The sequence below is a fragment of the Chamaea fasciata genome, unplaced genomic scaffold (assembly GCF_029207755.1).
Source record: "Chamaea fasciata isolate MVZ Bird 193981 ecotype frontalis unplaced genomic scaffold, bChaFas1.0.hap1 SCAF_2, whole genome shotgun sequence".
Classification (NCBI taxonomy): Eukaryota; Metazoa; Chordata; class Aves; order Passeriformes; family Sylviidae; genus Chamaea; species Chamaea fasciata.
In genome coordinates this window covers 34,619,083-34,634,423 of record NW_027094087.1, presented here as the reverse complement: position 1 = coordinate 34,634,423, position 15,341 = coordinate 34,619,083, and the positions used below count along the sequence as shown (strand labels likewise).

General features: G+C 37.4%; 1 protein-coding gene across 5 annotated transcripts in view; it reads left to right on the top strand.

Annotated features, from left to right (window-relative positions):
- Positions 1-15,341, top strand: part of LOC136285031 (transmembrane protein 135-like) — a 112,307-nt gene that overhangs the window by 50,048 nt on the left and 46,918 nt on the right. For all 5 annotated transcript variants that reach the window (XR_010719348.1, XR_010719347.1, XR_010719349.1 and 2 more), the window contains exon 3: positions 2,914-2,979. Coding sequence is in view for 2 of the 5 variants with exons in the window: in XM_066175660.1 (XP_066031757.1) it covers positions 2,914-2,979 (66 nt within the window). In the remaining 3 variants the exon portion in view is untranslated. The remainder of the gene's footprint in view (positions 1-2,913; positions 2,980-15,341) is intronic.

Sequence of the window (15,341 nt, the reverse complement as noted above, 5' to 3'; positions counted from 1 at the left end):
ATTTGGGAATTAGGCTGTGTTTCTTTGGGAAGCAGAAGGAATTTACAGGTCATCTGTAAATTGCATTTTTTTGTAGGCTTGCGACTTAAAACGTTGTTGAGAAATGCTGAAACAGGTTGATGAGAGAGGTTGTGAGACCTCCAGTCTTTGAGATGCTGAACCATCTTGCTAGATAAGCTGGTTCAAGGGAATCTGAGCAGGACCAGGCAGAATCATGGAATTGTTTAGGTTGAAAAAATCTTTTAAGGTCACAGAGTCCATCTATTAACTCAACACTGCCAAGTCCACCACTAAACCATGTCCCCAAATGCCACATCGACTTATCTTTTAAATACCTCCAGAGATGGTGACTCAAACACTTCCCATGGCATCCTGTGTTCAAGTGCTTTACAACCCTTTCCAGGAAGAAACTTCTCCTAATATCCAATCTAAACCCCTCCCCCAGTGCAACTTGAGGCCATTTATTCTTGTCTTGTCATTTGTTGTTACCTGGGAGAGGAGACTGACCCTCACGTGGTTACAGCCACCTTTCAGGCAGTTGCAGAGAGGGGTAAGGTCCCCTCTGAGCCTTCTTTTCCCCAGGCTAAACGCCCCAGCTCCTTCAGCTGCTCCTCATAAGATTTGTGTTCCAGACCCTTTCCCAGGGCTGCTGCACTTCTTTGGACACGTTCCAGCACGATTCTGTTTGTTTCTGCCTTTGCAGGGCAGAAGGGAAAAAGATAAAAATTGAAGACAGTGTGGAAACTTTGAAAAAATAGCAGTGTTACAGATAAATTTACATTTTAATACTGGCAATATTTTGCTAGCTGATTGCTTTTATCATTAGTCTGTGTGATGTTATAGCCCTGTGAAAAGGTGTTAGAAAACTCTGAATGGTTGCATCATGCTCTTCTTCCTTGTGCGACAGTGACCTTACTCAAATCTCCACGTGTTCACACCCAGTTTGCTTTGACAAAAGAATGCAAACCTGAACTATTTACTGCCAGTGTCCACCTCCTTCACCTTAAGGCTTATACCAACAGTAAGCTTGGGTTGATTCCTGTTTTGAAATATTAACTTATTTAAGCCCCCTCTTGGATTTTGCATGCCAAAATCCTCAATAGCTCTTTCTCCAGCCTTGTCATTGTCAGTCGTTGGCTATAGGTGGGCTCATCCCCCGCCGTGCAGTTTGTGCGGGAAGCTGCGTTTGTTGTGCTGATCTTAGTGAAGGGTGGCCCACCGGAAGACACCTGTGATGTTGCATTTCCTATTACTGTGATTTTTCCTTGTTTCTGAATGGTTTTGACATATGGCATTAACGAGGTGAGTAATTAAGAGAGGTCTTTTACTAGTAGATGTGAAAAGAAAGTCATCACACACACTGGTGGTTTTCAAAAGAAACAAAAGCTGCTTAGCTGTATTGACAGAATGCTCAATTTGGTTGAAACATCCCTAAAAATGTTGGTTAAAGAAGCCAATTGTGTGAAATACAAAAGGTTCTGTGAGGTTCACTTTATCTCTCAGAGAAGAAAGGTTCAAGAAGCAGAATCACAGTGGAGCACTGCCCTACAACCTCGTGGATGTAAATGAAGTAATAGATTTTGCAGCCCAGTGTTCTGGGGTGCACACATTCATTTACATGGTGTGTGGGGAGAACATAAAGTAATTAAAACATCTTTTATTAAGTTATTTTCTGCAGAAAATTATTTAGGATAGAGTAAACCCCACTTAATCTGTCTCTAGGAAATCTGAGAAATTAATCTCAAGAGATGTCTGTGATACCACATTTATTGAGATATGGCTGTCTTAAGGTAGTGGTGGTGATAACTCAGCAAATCATGCAAGCACTGAGATGTTTTTTCTTAAAATCACTGTTTGGAAGGATGATCAGGTACTGCAAACTGCTTTTATTTTTAACTTTCTAAATGTGTTTTTTTGTTTGTTTGTTTGTTTTTGGTTTTTTTTTTGTTTTTTTTCCCAAACAGCCTGCTGACTACTCTTTAACATAGATCCTTAAATGTCAAGGTATTTTTTAAATTAGAACCAGATATTGAAACCAGGCTTTTTACAGTTGAAATTGAAACCAGCTTCACGGTTTGCTATGGAAACAAGTTTTTAAAACAAATCTGTTCACGGGTATGCTGGTGTGCCAATCTGTGAATTTATGTAACTTGTGAATTTTTTTCATGCCTTTTTTCAAGCAGCTTGTAGAAAGATAGGTGGTACAAAACCTATTACAGTCTGTATTAAGCCTGTAACCTCTATCTGTATCAGAAGCATTGTGCCTATTTTCTCACTGGATTAAAGAAAGTATGAGGTAACTCACACACAACGGTATTCAACCTAATTAAAGGTTAAAGATTTCCCCAAATTTGTGTTCTCTGCCATTTGCACATGACAGTGTTATGTTTTGCAATCCCACCATTGCTGAGAGTTAAGAGGGGTGCAGGTGCTTTTAGGAAAAGTACTGCATCGTACTATTTTTTCATACTCATTTGTCTATTTAAGTATATATTATTAAACAGCAATTTAAAAAGTAAGTTCCATGAGTTGTGAAATACCGTACAGCTATTTCTTCCATAGTACCCCACTTTTACCTGACAACTTGTGGAGGACAATTATCTGGGGCTGAGCATCTCTGGCCTGCTCATATAGTCTTCTGGAACAGCTGGAATGTTGCCTGAGGGATCATGTACTGCTTAAAGTGGTTACTTAGGCCGAGACCAAAGTCTTCAATATGTCTCACTATGCAATAAACACTTGCCTGAACTGTGCAGGTTGTTCTAAAGGAGTTACTGGAGCGATTCAATAGTAAAATAGATGCTAGAAGGCAGCAGAAAATAGAAAAAAATGTTATAAAAATTGAAACAAATTGTCATGAACTGTGTTGTCTGTGTTTTAATAACGAATTTGTCTGTGTGTTTGTTGATGCAGGCCACAGAAACATTGTTCCGAATGGCGGTAGCAAGAGGAGCTATCACACCTTTAAGACATGGAGAAGTAAGGCTAAATATGTCTGTATTTTTTGTTTCTTATTTCTGTGTGATATTATGCTTTATTAATATAATGATTTTTACATTTCTAGAAGTCATACTGTCTTCAGGTAAGTGAAGAGAGCTGGACTATATATAACTTGCATACCTACATTCCAGTATTTTTAAAGGAGAGCAGGAACTTAAATACTCCCCAGTCAGAAATGAAATATTTTTCAAAGAATGCTCTATTCTTCTCTTTGCTTCAGTCATTACTTAGCTGTATGATAGAAGTGGCTCAAGAGAGCATTTCAGCTGCTTTGCCAAGGGCTGGGATGCAGTTTTTCACTGAATTTTTGCTATTAAAGATTGCCAAATCTAGAGGAATTCACAGGAGGTCAGTATTTGTTACTGGGCAGTTGTGGAGAGGTTACTCCTCATTTGTTCCTTTCAAGAAACAGTAACTTCATGTTATATACAAAGTATTAATACATTGATTATTCCAAAGAGGATAAATGCGTTTGAATTTTATGTTGCTCATACATGCTTCGGTTTGTGGTGAACATTTTTTTCATTCTTTGGATGGTTTTAGATCTGGTAAACATGATTTTGAATGTTGATGATTAAGTATCTCCAATATGAGTTGGTGCCCTTTATACTTAGGTTGAACTTCATTTAAAAATTAAATTACTACAGTCAGTCATGACACTGGAAATGAGGCATTGCCACAGCTGGATGCTACAGTATATGGGTTTTTTCAGTGTTGGAAGCCTCAGTGTTTTTTTCATGGTAATATCATTTTGATAAAATTATTAATAAGTTTGTGAAAATTTCTTATCAGAAACACAGCGTTTAGTCTGGAACCTTGACCTACACTGGCCCTGGAATCCCAGCTGTGCTGTAGAATGTTCCTTATGCTGATGAGGTTGCCTTAATCTCTTTTATGACAAAATAATTTATCTCTGTGTCAGTGTCTGAAGATGTACCTGAGATATCATGTCCTGCCATTGTCTGTAGTTTTAGCTTTTCTGAATATGTGGATCCTCTATGAATTTTGTTTCTGCTATTTCTACAGAAGAATGTAATGCCATTTCCAGAAGTGTTAGTTACCGAATATGTGCATCCCTTCCAAATTCCCTGGTTAGGTTTTTTATTCAGTGGAAGGTACTTAATTTTCTGTGTTTTAATCACCAGGTTGCCCAAAATGTTTATGTAGTTACCCAGTCAATGTTTGAATTATGGAAAAATAAAACTATGGGGTTTTTTTAAAGGGTAATGAATTGTACTGTTTGCAATCCAAAATACTGGGACAACTACAGATGTAACTATGTCTGTTGTGAGTGATATTAGTAATTTCTGAATCTGATACTTCTTCTGTTGAGCCATTTTAACTCACTGATAAGGTAGAAAAATTCTACTTTTTTCTCCAAATATTCATTCTGATATTTTATCAGTTAAACCACCTCAAAGGCTAGAGACAGCCAGAGGAGAAGCATCAACATAAGTGGTGAGAAGATGTAAGCATGGTTAGCAAGAAAGGAAGCACGAGAAAGTGAACTTCCATGTGTGTGTATGGTGTCCTGTGATACTTTTTCTGAGGTATTCCTGGGGCCTCAGTGGAAATGCAGTTAAGGCTAAGCTAGGTAATTTATAGATAAAACATTTAATAATGGTCCAGAATTGGGTTTTTGTGTAAAAAGGCAGTGGGAGAAACAAGAAAATACCTTTTTTTCTCTCTTGTATTTTTATTGGACTCTGTGCAGCAGAAAATGTTTTCACTCAAGGGAGATCTTTTCATTAAATTCCATTGTGTCATTACAATTTACTTAGTCTAAAAATGAGAAATTACATTATTCAAATGAAACTAATTTTTCCAGAAGAAACATATAATTATCAAGTCCTTCTAAAATTTCTTTTTGCTCTTCCAAGAAATTGCTGGATGTTTGCACAGTGCATAACTAGAAAGGGAGCCAGAAAAAAAGCTGACTGTATTCTGTTTGAGAAGTGTGAATTTGGCAGTGAAAATCAAAACAGAGAAACTTTTAAAATGAAAGTTTCAAAATACAGAGGCAGCAGTCCAAATGTGGAAAAGTGCTGTTCAACTTTCACATCAGAACTTAAAAATGTAATACCATTTAAAATTTGAGAGACGGTGAAACTGTTTTCTGTTAGGAGGCAAAAGTCATGCCTGTTTGTTTTTAATAATTAAAAAAATGACATTATTCTGTCTGTACTGCTGAACAGATTAATGTGCAAACATTTATTCTACAGGCAAAACAGGATGCATGAAAAACTGTCCATTATGATCCAGTTGTCATCACCAGATGGATTTAAAAGTTATAATATTGAATGTCCACTGGCAGTCCCTTTTATTTCTTCCTTCTACATTTCCTCATTCATTTGGCCTTATCAGGCCTTTATGCATATAGAATTTTTATGCTTTTCATTTATTATCCTTGAAGAAATTGAAAAATGAGGGTGTACAGGTTTGGTCTTTCTACCTTTACATGTGATTTATTAAGTCACTGTTGAGAGTTTAGATGATTATGCTGCCAAAACTAATTATCAAAATTGGGGGCAGAGTGCCAAAAATTATTTAACTGTGGAATATTAATCATAGAGGTTCCTGAAGAGTCTTCTCAGCAGTTCTCTTGCTCCTGGTTGGGTTTAAGTGTAGTAGCATCCATAGGAGGGCATCAAACCCGGAAGCGTAATTCATTCTCAGGATTCAAGATGTTGTTGTTTATGTTAATTAGTTATTCCTGTCAGTTATTTTGTTGTGGGGGTGGAGCACAAGGCAGAGCCTTATTCATTTCTGTTACCAGTTCTAGCCGATTCCCAAATGATCCAAAAACTGTGGGAGCAGGTGTGATCCCACCAAATCCCATGGCTGTGCTTCTGTCCGGAAATCTTAATATGCATTTCACTAATGGCACCAGGCTGAGAGCCTGTGGTTTGCACAGCTGAGAGCTTCATTTGGGGAGCCTGGACCGGGCACCACCTAGAGAGCATCTCCAGCAGTTTCTTCTGCTTCTGGTCTTCATGCAAGAGGCTCAGATCTGCTGCCATCAGTTCCTTGCAGTGTCCAGTCTCTTCCAGACAGGCCGGCTCTCTCTGTGGGTGCTGGCTGATGTGGCAGCAGTGGTGGGGTTGAGGTAACAAGAGCAGCAACAGCCTGTCTGCTGAAATGAGAGAGAAGAGGAATACAAGGAGGCTTCTGCTTCTGAGCTGACTGTGCTTTCCAGTTCTGCATTCCCTGGAGCCTCGACTGCTGTGTGCTCAGCCCCCAAGGGAGAGCTGTGAGGGGATTAAGGGTTGGCAGCAATGGGCTGTAAGGAGTTGCTGAGTGCATGGCAGCAGGGTAGAATACATTTGGCACAAGCTGCTAAGATCAGTTTGGTGACTGTACACAGAGAGAGAGAACTTCCAAAATTTTACTGGAAATGGCCAATTTTATTCACATTGCGCCAGTGATATACCAGAACCAGTGTGTCACGTAGGATGTGTATATCCTGTGGAGATACTGAACAAGGAGAGATCTGGTTAGGACAATGAGCTCATAGGAGTGATGTTCTCAAGTCCCTGTAGAACAGGTGAATGAATCCACAGAAAGAAGGAGCAGGGGATAAACCGAGAGGGTGGAACCCTTAAATGAAAAAAAATGCGTGAAATACATAGGCTGACATAGCCAACACATCTAATGTTGCCCAGAGAGCCACAACTGATACCAGCCATGCATGATCTCTGTGGCTCTTAGCAAAAAAATGTAAGTTCTCTAGCCTAAAATGGCTTACTGCCTTGCAGTGTAATACATGTAACTGTATGCATTGCTATGGAAGTACATATCCATGCTTGAAAGAGGATTTCGTTGGAAGAAAACAAGTCTTTGTTTTTATTTAAAGCTATTTTTAGGAGATTTCACCATTCTGTGTGTTTTCTATAAATTCAGTAGTGTGAAGTGCGAAGTTTTATGAATTTAGCCCAGATATCTGTAAAAAGTAATTTCTGTGGATTTGTGTTCATAGTATTTGCAATACCACATTTAGCTAAACATTGAACAAGGGGATCTATAAGGATTTTTAAAATGTGGTTTATTTAATGTTTTTACAAGTGAATATAGAACAATGGGAAGAGCAATATGAAAAGCTCCTTCATGCAGAATCATTCGTTCCACAGACGTACTGAAAGAACCTTGGAAAGGAGGGTACATAGTTCAAGTGGCATTACTGCCACCTCAGGTTTTCCTTCCCCTCTTTCTCCCCAGTCCCCTGTGCCATGGCAGAGTGCAATGTAGACTCCTGGAAACTCACCTGTGGAATTAAAGTCATATAGACATGAACCTTTTGTATTATTAACAGTAACTGTAATTACTTTTTTCATGAGAAGGAACTTTGTAAATATTACTTGCCAATGGAGTGATTCAAAAGAGATATTATGCCACCTGTCATCATATTTAGTTCTATAATGTGAAGATGACATGGAACTAAGTATTCATTAAATGATAATCTCTTTTCTATATAAAGGGGTTCTGAGATTGTTAGTCTCTTGGATCTTATCCTCTGGGTTTTTCCTGTCCTGGTTAAGGATTGCTGGCACACAGAAAACATGTATTTTTACAATTTACTATGTTGCAAAATAGTGTAAATTTAATTTTACCAAATCGTATTTCTGAATGTCATGTAAGATCCAAAGTGCCAGTAGGGTTCAGTATTAATTTCTTTTGTATTTACCCACTTATATTTGATCAGTATTTGCAAAACTAAAAGGAAGGAGTTTGTAGCAGGCAGGTCTGAGTGCCTGTTCATCTAAAGTGAGGTCCCTTCTTTCTGTCCTAAGAAAATAATCTGTATTTTGATATTTAGCTTTTTCAAAAGAAATGTGTTTTTAAAAAAAATTAAAAATAAGTATCCTGTAAGAGTGTTCTGGACCATCAATTAACCACAACTCACTTTAATTATTGGCATACATAGTTATAGCATTCTTATTAGTGAAATCTATTTCGGAAGTAGTATGGAGCCTGTCTTTTATAACTTCTTGTAAAGAAGAAGCAAATGGATAAAACGTATCCACAAGAATAGAACTGTTTTATAGTCGTTTGGCTTAAGGTTTTGGTTTGGGGCAAATGTGTCAGAAGTATTTTAAAGTAGTACTGGGATCTGGAAAATCCTTCTGGCAGGTCACAATGGGTAACAGTTCAAAGGTAATTTAATTGCCAAAGACTGGTACACCTTATCTATGTTTTCTGGAAGTAAGTCAAAAGTAAATAATTCTTCTGATTAAATGCAGTGAAAACTAAAGCTTGATTGGGGAGAGGGAGAGAGAGGTTGAGAATGCCATTGAACCCTTGGGAGGGAAACCAGCAGATTGCCTTTGAGGTGTTCCAGTGTACAGGGTTTCAGTGCTGTTTTTGCCATATTTTCCGTTGTGTGAAGGTGTTTCTTATCTAGCTTGTCCTGGGTAATCCATTTTGAATGGTCTATGGGTTTTTAATTAATTTTTAATCATAAAGAGGAAGAAGGAAAATTTGTCTTAAAACTATAGCTGAATATGAAGAACTTTTCTGCTCTTTAGGCCATTTGCCTAGGGATAGTCTGTTTCTTACTAAAAGTCATCTCAAGCTTTGATAGAATATTGACCTGCTCTAAATAATTTTAAAGTGTTGTGATGGAGTTACTTTGTTAGGGAATGTGAAAAATAAATACAATGTAGGAATCATGTCTGGTGTAAATTTAAGGCAGAGATATCTGAAAGTAGGAGAGTGGCTACATTTTTCAGAATATGGAGAGGTACCACTGAAGAAAGGTAACACACAAATTTGGAAACTTGGAGAACTTGAATTTCAAAACAGAAGTGAAATAATATCTAGATAACTCATGCTTTGTGTTTTTCTTTTAAGTGTGTATGGAAAATATAGTCTTGTCTATTTTTCATAGAGTGGAATAATGGAATTTAGTACTTTAAGCATTTGACATATCATGCTAGGCATTATTGTTATTGTAATTTTCTTTAGTGCAAGCTCATGGTATGTATTTATCTTAGAATAGTCTTAACTTCCCTTAATGAAGTGAAACAAAAGGCTAAAAAGTAAATTAAATTACGCCCAGAGGTATTTGCCAGGTGTGTTTCCCCAAGAGTGTATTGGCAGGGAGTAAAGTAAGGAGGGAATTACTTATTTTAAAGACTTCTCTTTTTTTTTTTTTTCTTTCCTTAGTTCTTAGCCTGTATATTTCAGATTTCTTACTCCTTTGCATCAGCAAAGCAGTTGAGTGCATGGTAAAAGCAGACAATAAAAAACTATAGCAACAATGCTAAATATAAGGAAATATACTTAGCTCCCAGTCTATTTTTTTTTTTTTTTAGTCTTCTATGTCATGGCCTTGGAATGAAGCTGTCATTTTGCTTTATACTTAAAACCTGCCCCCCAAATTGCCCCCTGCAATTCCATTGTTCTGCAAGAGTAAAGATCATGTGTAGGGAGATTTTTACTCCTGTACATGGGGAAAGGCAAAGTAGGTGCTGCTGGAGCTTGATGCTGGAATAATGCTTCTTTCTCACTTTGGTGATGTTGATACTGATGTAAGTTAATTCATTCATAGAGTTGAAGAAATTGGCAACTGTAAGAAGATACTTAAACCTGATAAAGCTAAGAATTTGTTCACATTCCTCTAGGCATTTAAGAATGCTGAGTGTTGCTAAAGCAGACACATAATTAATCCTCAGTTTGTGAGCAAGTTGTTTGATTCAAATTGTTGGAAGAATAACTTTACCAGTGTCTGAACGCACACCATTTTCACTAACACTTTGCAGTGTGTCAACTAAATCACTGCTGTATGTACAGTCACAGAATCATTGGGGGAGGGAGAATGGTTTGGGCTGAAGGGACCTTGAGGAGCATCTAGTTCCTTCTCCCCCCCATCATGGACAGGGACACCTTCCACTAGACCAGGTTGCTCAAAGCTAAATCCAGCCTAGCCTTGAACAGTTCCAGGGATGGAGCATCCACAGCTTCTCTAGCCAGCCTTTGCCAGTCCTTCACCAACTTCACAGTAAAGAATTTCTTTTTAACAACTAATCCAAATGTACTCTCAGTGTGAAGCCATTCCCCCTTCCTATCTTCCATTCCCACTTCTATCATTGTAGTGATAGTGTCCTATCACTACAGTGCCTGATGAAGAAACCCCTCTTGGCTTCCCTGTAGGGCCCCTTTAGATACTGGATGGTTGTTACGAGGTCTCCATGCAGCTTTTGCTTCTCCAGGCTCAACAGTCACTTTGAAGGAGGAATACCTTAATTTTAGTGTAAATGTTGCTTGCATTCAATGATTTTCAGCTAAATGAATATTATGTTCCTTTTGGAAAACAGCGTTTTCATTCAGTTCAAGTTATTTTATGCTTCTTGTCCATGTGCTTATGCTTCTTTAGACTTACTAAAGTGCTGTTGAACACACACAAACAAGAGATAATAGACAACTTTGGTAACTTTTAATTGCTCTTTATGTTAACAGATTGCATAAATAAAAATGCAGTTTGAAATGTCTTTTCTTGGGTTTCTGAAAAAAAGATGAATGTGCCTATAGTCAGTGAGAAAGCTTTTTCCATTCCATCCAACCTAAACAATTGTGTTGTGTTTCTCTGTGCCACTCTATGTTTATAAAGACCTAAATTTTCAAACATTTTTCTGTTGGTATAAAACTGGAATAATCCTACTTTTATTGGGCATATACTTGATTAATATTATATGAAAGTTAAAATTTACTTACATTTCTCTTAAGCTGTAGAAAAATCAAATGACAGTACTAGGGTAAGCAGTTCCAGCTTATAAACGCTAAGAGTTTTATTGTTCTTTCCAAAATGTGAAGGTATGGGAAAATACTATTGATGGGGAGGTTGGCTACTAGGATTGGGAACTGATACCAAAACCATGGTGTTGTATTTCTGGTGTGACGTTACTTGGTGGCAGGAAGAAGAGACTCTGGAGCATTTCCATCACATGACAGGTTGTGATCCTTACTGGGTGAGCACAGCTGGCTTTTTTGGACACTGTAAGACTGGTAGTATACTCCAGTGATCTGAAATGATTTCAGACTTAAAAAACCTGTACTTAAATAACAGCTTGAGAACAGGAGAACAGTCTAGTCTGAGATGTTTAGGTACCTTTATGAATGTTAAGGAAGTTGTTACGGGCAAGATCAAATGCTGTTGCTCACTACTCAGGAGTGGGTACTCAAGAATCAGGAATAGCGGATGTTAATTTCCGTTAACGCTGCTAAAGTTCTTTAGTAACAGTCTGCACTGGTTTGTTGCAATAATGTATTGTAATATTTTTACGATATTTAATTGCTTAGGAAGGATTATATTGTCTTTCTTGACTGATATCTCAGTGCAGGGTGATCGCGATAGGTGAAGATCTGGTCTGCCAGCAGCCGCAATGATAGGGTGCATGAACTGCTGGAACAATTCTCCCACTCTGAACCATGAAACCAATCTGTTCCTGGCAGCTACAATTTTATGGAAACTAATTCTCTGTTGATGGAATCAGGTGAAAAATATGTGGTTCTGATTAGCCAACAGTCTGTAGAGTTTTTTGGTCATGGATAACATTCCTCTGGCCATGTGCATGTGTTCAGATGTGTGTGACTATACATATTATTTATGTTACATATTTATCTTCCTGTATTAAAAATGATGGGCAGTTTAGTATTTTAAAGATACTGTTTTTTAAATATTTGTACTATAATTGATAAAATTATAATTATTAAGTATATGCTTATTAGGGTGGAATGAATATTCAGTTTTATTGTTTCTAAGTTTCAGAAACTCAAGTTATTAAACCCAGCAACCCTCAAAATAATATTTAATAGAACTGTAGCAAAAATTCAAATATGAGCCTTTTTTGAAGTACTGCTGTTTTCTGTAGGAAATGTGTATTATACAAGTGACTGCTTGGATAAAATAATGACCTTTCATTTATAAGTATCCTGCAGAGCTGCAAAAAGTAAACTGGTGTCTGGACTGCTCACCACATCACTGCATGCAATTAAGCATAAGTGATTTTTCTGCTCAAGACAGCCTCAAGACTGATTTAGCAATGAAACTTAATTACTTCTAGCCCTTAGAGAAAATGGCCCAACAAGGTTGAGGTTGTTGGCAGGGCAGTGTGGGAAAGCTATTGCTGCAACTCTCTTCCCCACTTCTGATTTTCTGTTTGCAGTAGTTAAAGCACCGTTAACCTTCAGTTAAGCAAATTTTCCCACAAAAATGGTGCATTTTTATTTCTGTCTGTGTTACAAGGCTGAAGAAAAAGATAATGAAACATGGCAGTGTTTTAACAGCAAGCATTCTGATCAAATCCCACTGGTTCAGACTATGGGTGAAGTTATTCTGTGCTAATGGAAATGAAAACTTAAACATTAGCTCTCAAATGCCTAAGTTGTAGTTAGCCATTCTGGCCAGAGAATTCTCAAGCTAAAAGCTAACGCTAAGTGCATATGTGTTTCTTGACAATTCAATATGTTATAGGTAAATCGTTCCTTTGTTTTGTACTTAGGTTACAGGAAAAAATGCTGAAGGAAATGAACATTACCAAAAAAATGAATCATATTAGGAAACTACTTTATAGTCAAAATTGCTTCATTTGAGTTTTTAGGAATGTGTTATTTTTCAAGGAAACAGGAACTTTAATTCTGTGACTCCAAGGAATACAAGGAATACATCTGGAATAACAATTCAGAGGGACATATGGCATCAATTGGCTTATATTTTCCTATATGGGGGTTCTGATTGAACTAAGAGGGAAGAGTGCTCATTAATTATGTGAGATTAAAAGTACAAATACTGCTCTGTTTTGGATTTACGTGCCCTATTAAAGAACTGTGAGTATGGAAAAGATCTGGAAGCTGAGCAAAGAAAATTTGCTTTTCTCTTAGTCAGCTGTGGCAATAACTTGCTTTACTTCTGTAGTATATTTTTCACCTGAACAGTTCTGACTCCCTTACTCTTATCTCTTCATGTAGAGAAATTTCTCCCGCACCTCTGGGATTGTAGTTTACAAAAAGACACAGTATTGCAGTTGTAGTTTGTTTGCTAAATTTCCTCCTTGGTAATGCTCCAGGTCTTTTTCCTATTCACAGCTACAAGCATGTTTATCAATGGAAATATTCATGGTGACAAAAGTAAACATGTGCCTAAATATTTGAGAGAGTGTGCTACATGAGACAGTAATTCCCAAGGGCATGTTTAGCACATGCTCTAGTGCTTTACTCAGTAGGGAGTGAATTTAAGAGTGTGTGTAGGTCCCCTTGATTTCAACAGTATTTAACCAAACAAGTGACCTAAGCTTTTTGCTAGACAAAAATAATAATTTAAGCATGTACTTGAAGGGGTTTTTTTTTAATTTTATTTTTTATCTTAGGTCAGACCATTGAAGGACTCACTGGAATCAGCACTGTTTTAGCCTTGTATTTTGAATCCCTGGAATAGTTACCAACCTTGGCTTATATTGATTATATTGTATTATATATATCCCATTTTTTTTTTTTAATTTGAGCTGCTCAGGCTGACATTTTCTGAGGTAATGAGGATGGTGCTCCCCATCTGCACTATGCAATGTCAGTTTACCTCCTTTCCTGAAGGAGGCACGAGGTCTTTCACAAAATCCATCATGTGACAAGGTAATGAGAGATGGACCGGAGACCTCATTACAGTTGCACCAGCATTGTGTATCAGGATCTGCATGAACTTAGTAAGAGATACTTGCCTTGAACAGTTGACTACCTGAAAAAACTTGGGAAGAGGCTGGGAAAAAGTTTAGTATTAACATCTCTTTGAGAGGCTTGGGATAGGTGAGTGACTGAGGGGGAGTCCTACAAGTACATGTGAAAAGTAAGCTTTTGCTCTCGTCATTATATGGACAAAATGCTTATATAGTGCTTATTTTGCAATAGGTTGTGCAGTAGATGTACTTAATTCCTATCATAAACTAATTAGTGGGATTACCTGCAGTGAAAGATGCTCTTGATAACCCACGTGGTCTCCTGCAGTTTTAGGTTCTGGTGGAGCTGGGTCCCAGTGGCTTGGCAACCTCTGTTCTTTTCAACCATCCAGTGATAGAAGGTGATGCTCAGGCTGCCCTGGAAACTTCGTGCTAAAAATTTAGGACTAATAATATTGTTGTGATATAGGATAAATCATATTTTTTGTTTACCTTTTGAATTCTACTGAAGTTTGGAAGCTAAGCTTCACTCCTAATTAGAAGAAAATCTTCTATTGGATTAACAGTAACAGCCTTGCTGCCTCCTTTTGTTCATTGCTGAAGTGTTTATAGCGAAGGGAGAGATGCACTGTGTTCTTTACAAAGCTCCTTCCTGGCAGGTGCTTTGACTCCCTTGCATTTTGGATTTTAAATCTCTGTTAAGTTTTTTGTCAGAAGAGTTCAATTTACAATTTACTTCTCTGAATTTGCTCTGGGCTGTGTCATTTTGCCGTCTCTGCAGGATGGAACTGAACAGAGGCAGATGTGGAAATATTTCTTTTCAGTAAGGTTATTTTGTACACAATGTACTCTTCTCTGTGGCGTTCAGTGCAGCTCATCAGACTTCTTATAAATTCAGGATAAAAATGTAGACAAATAAATTTCCCTGTGTCATCTGCTTGTCCTTGAACTCAGTTTCACTTTGAAATGACTGTGTGAAGAGACCATGAGTGGGTACGATTTTCCAGTTATAAGGAAAGTGCTTGGAATTCCTGACATTTAGAAGTGTTCACATATGTTTCATGAAATGTGGTTTTTTGGTTGCTGTTGTTGTTTTTGGGTTTTTTTGTGTGGTTTTTTTTGGGTTTGGTTTTTTTTTTTTTTTTAAACAAAACAAAACAAAAAACTCCTCTAAGTTGCTGAAACTCAGAACTTTTATGTAATCTGATCTGACCCTGGAGCTGTTTATCAGACTTAAAGTGCCCTTCACTTCATTTGAATAGTCGTGATGATGTTTAAAGGAAAGATTGATTAATATCTCTTTCTATGTTCTTGATAGCCACCAAAGATCCGTAAGTTCATTCTCTTGTTTCGTCTTGAATACCAGAGAGCCATTTAAAAGTAACAGCTGGTGACCAATGTGGCCTGGTAGAGGTGGTGGGTATCAAGAAATAATTTCTGTGTGAGATATCTTATTTTCCAAAGCATGTTCTTTTAGCAGTGAACTGTACTTGTGAAACTGGCTTAAATGAGTATTTTTTCCTACTCCAAATATAAATTATTTCAGTTTCAGTGTATGCAGTTTCTACAAGCAGCATTTGGCATTGAGACGCACAAAATATTTTGATTATTTTAATGTGTCAATAATTTGGGAAATACTGTTCCAGGTAATGGAACTTTGTGTACAAAAGACAGAAATAA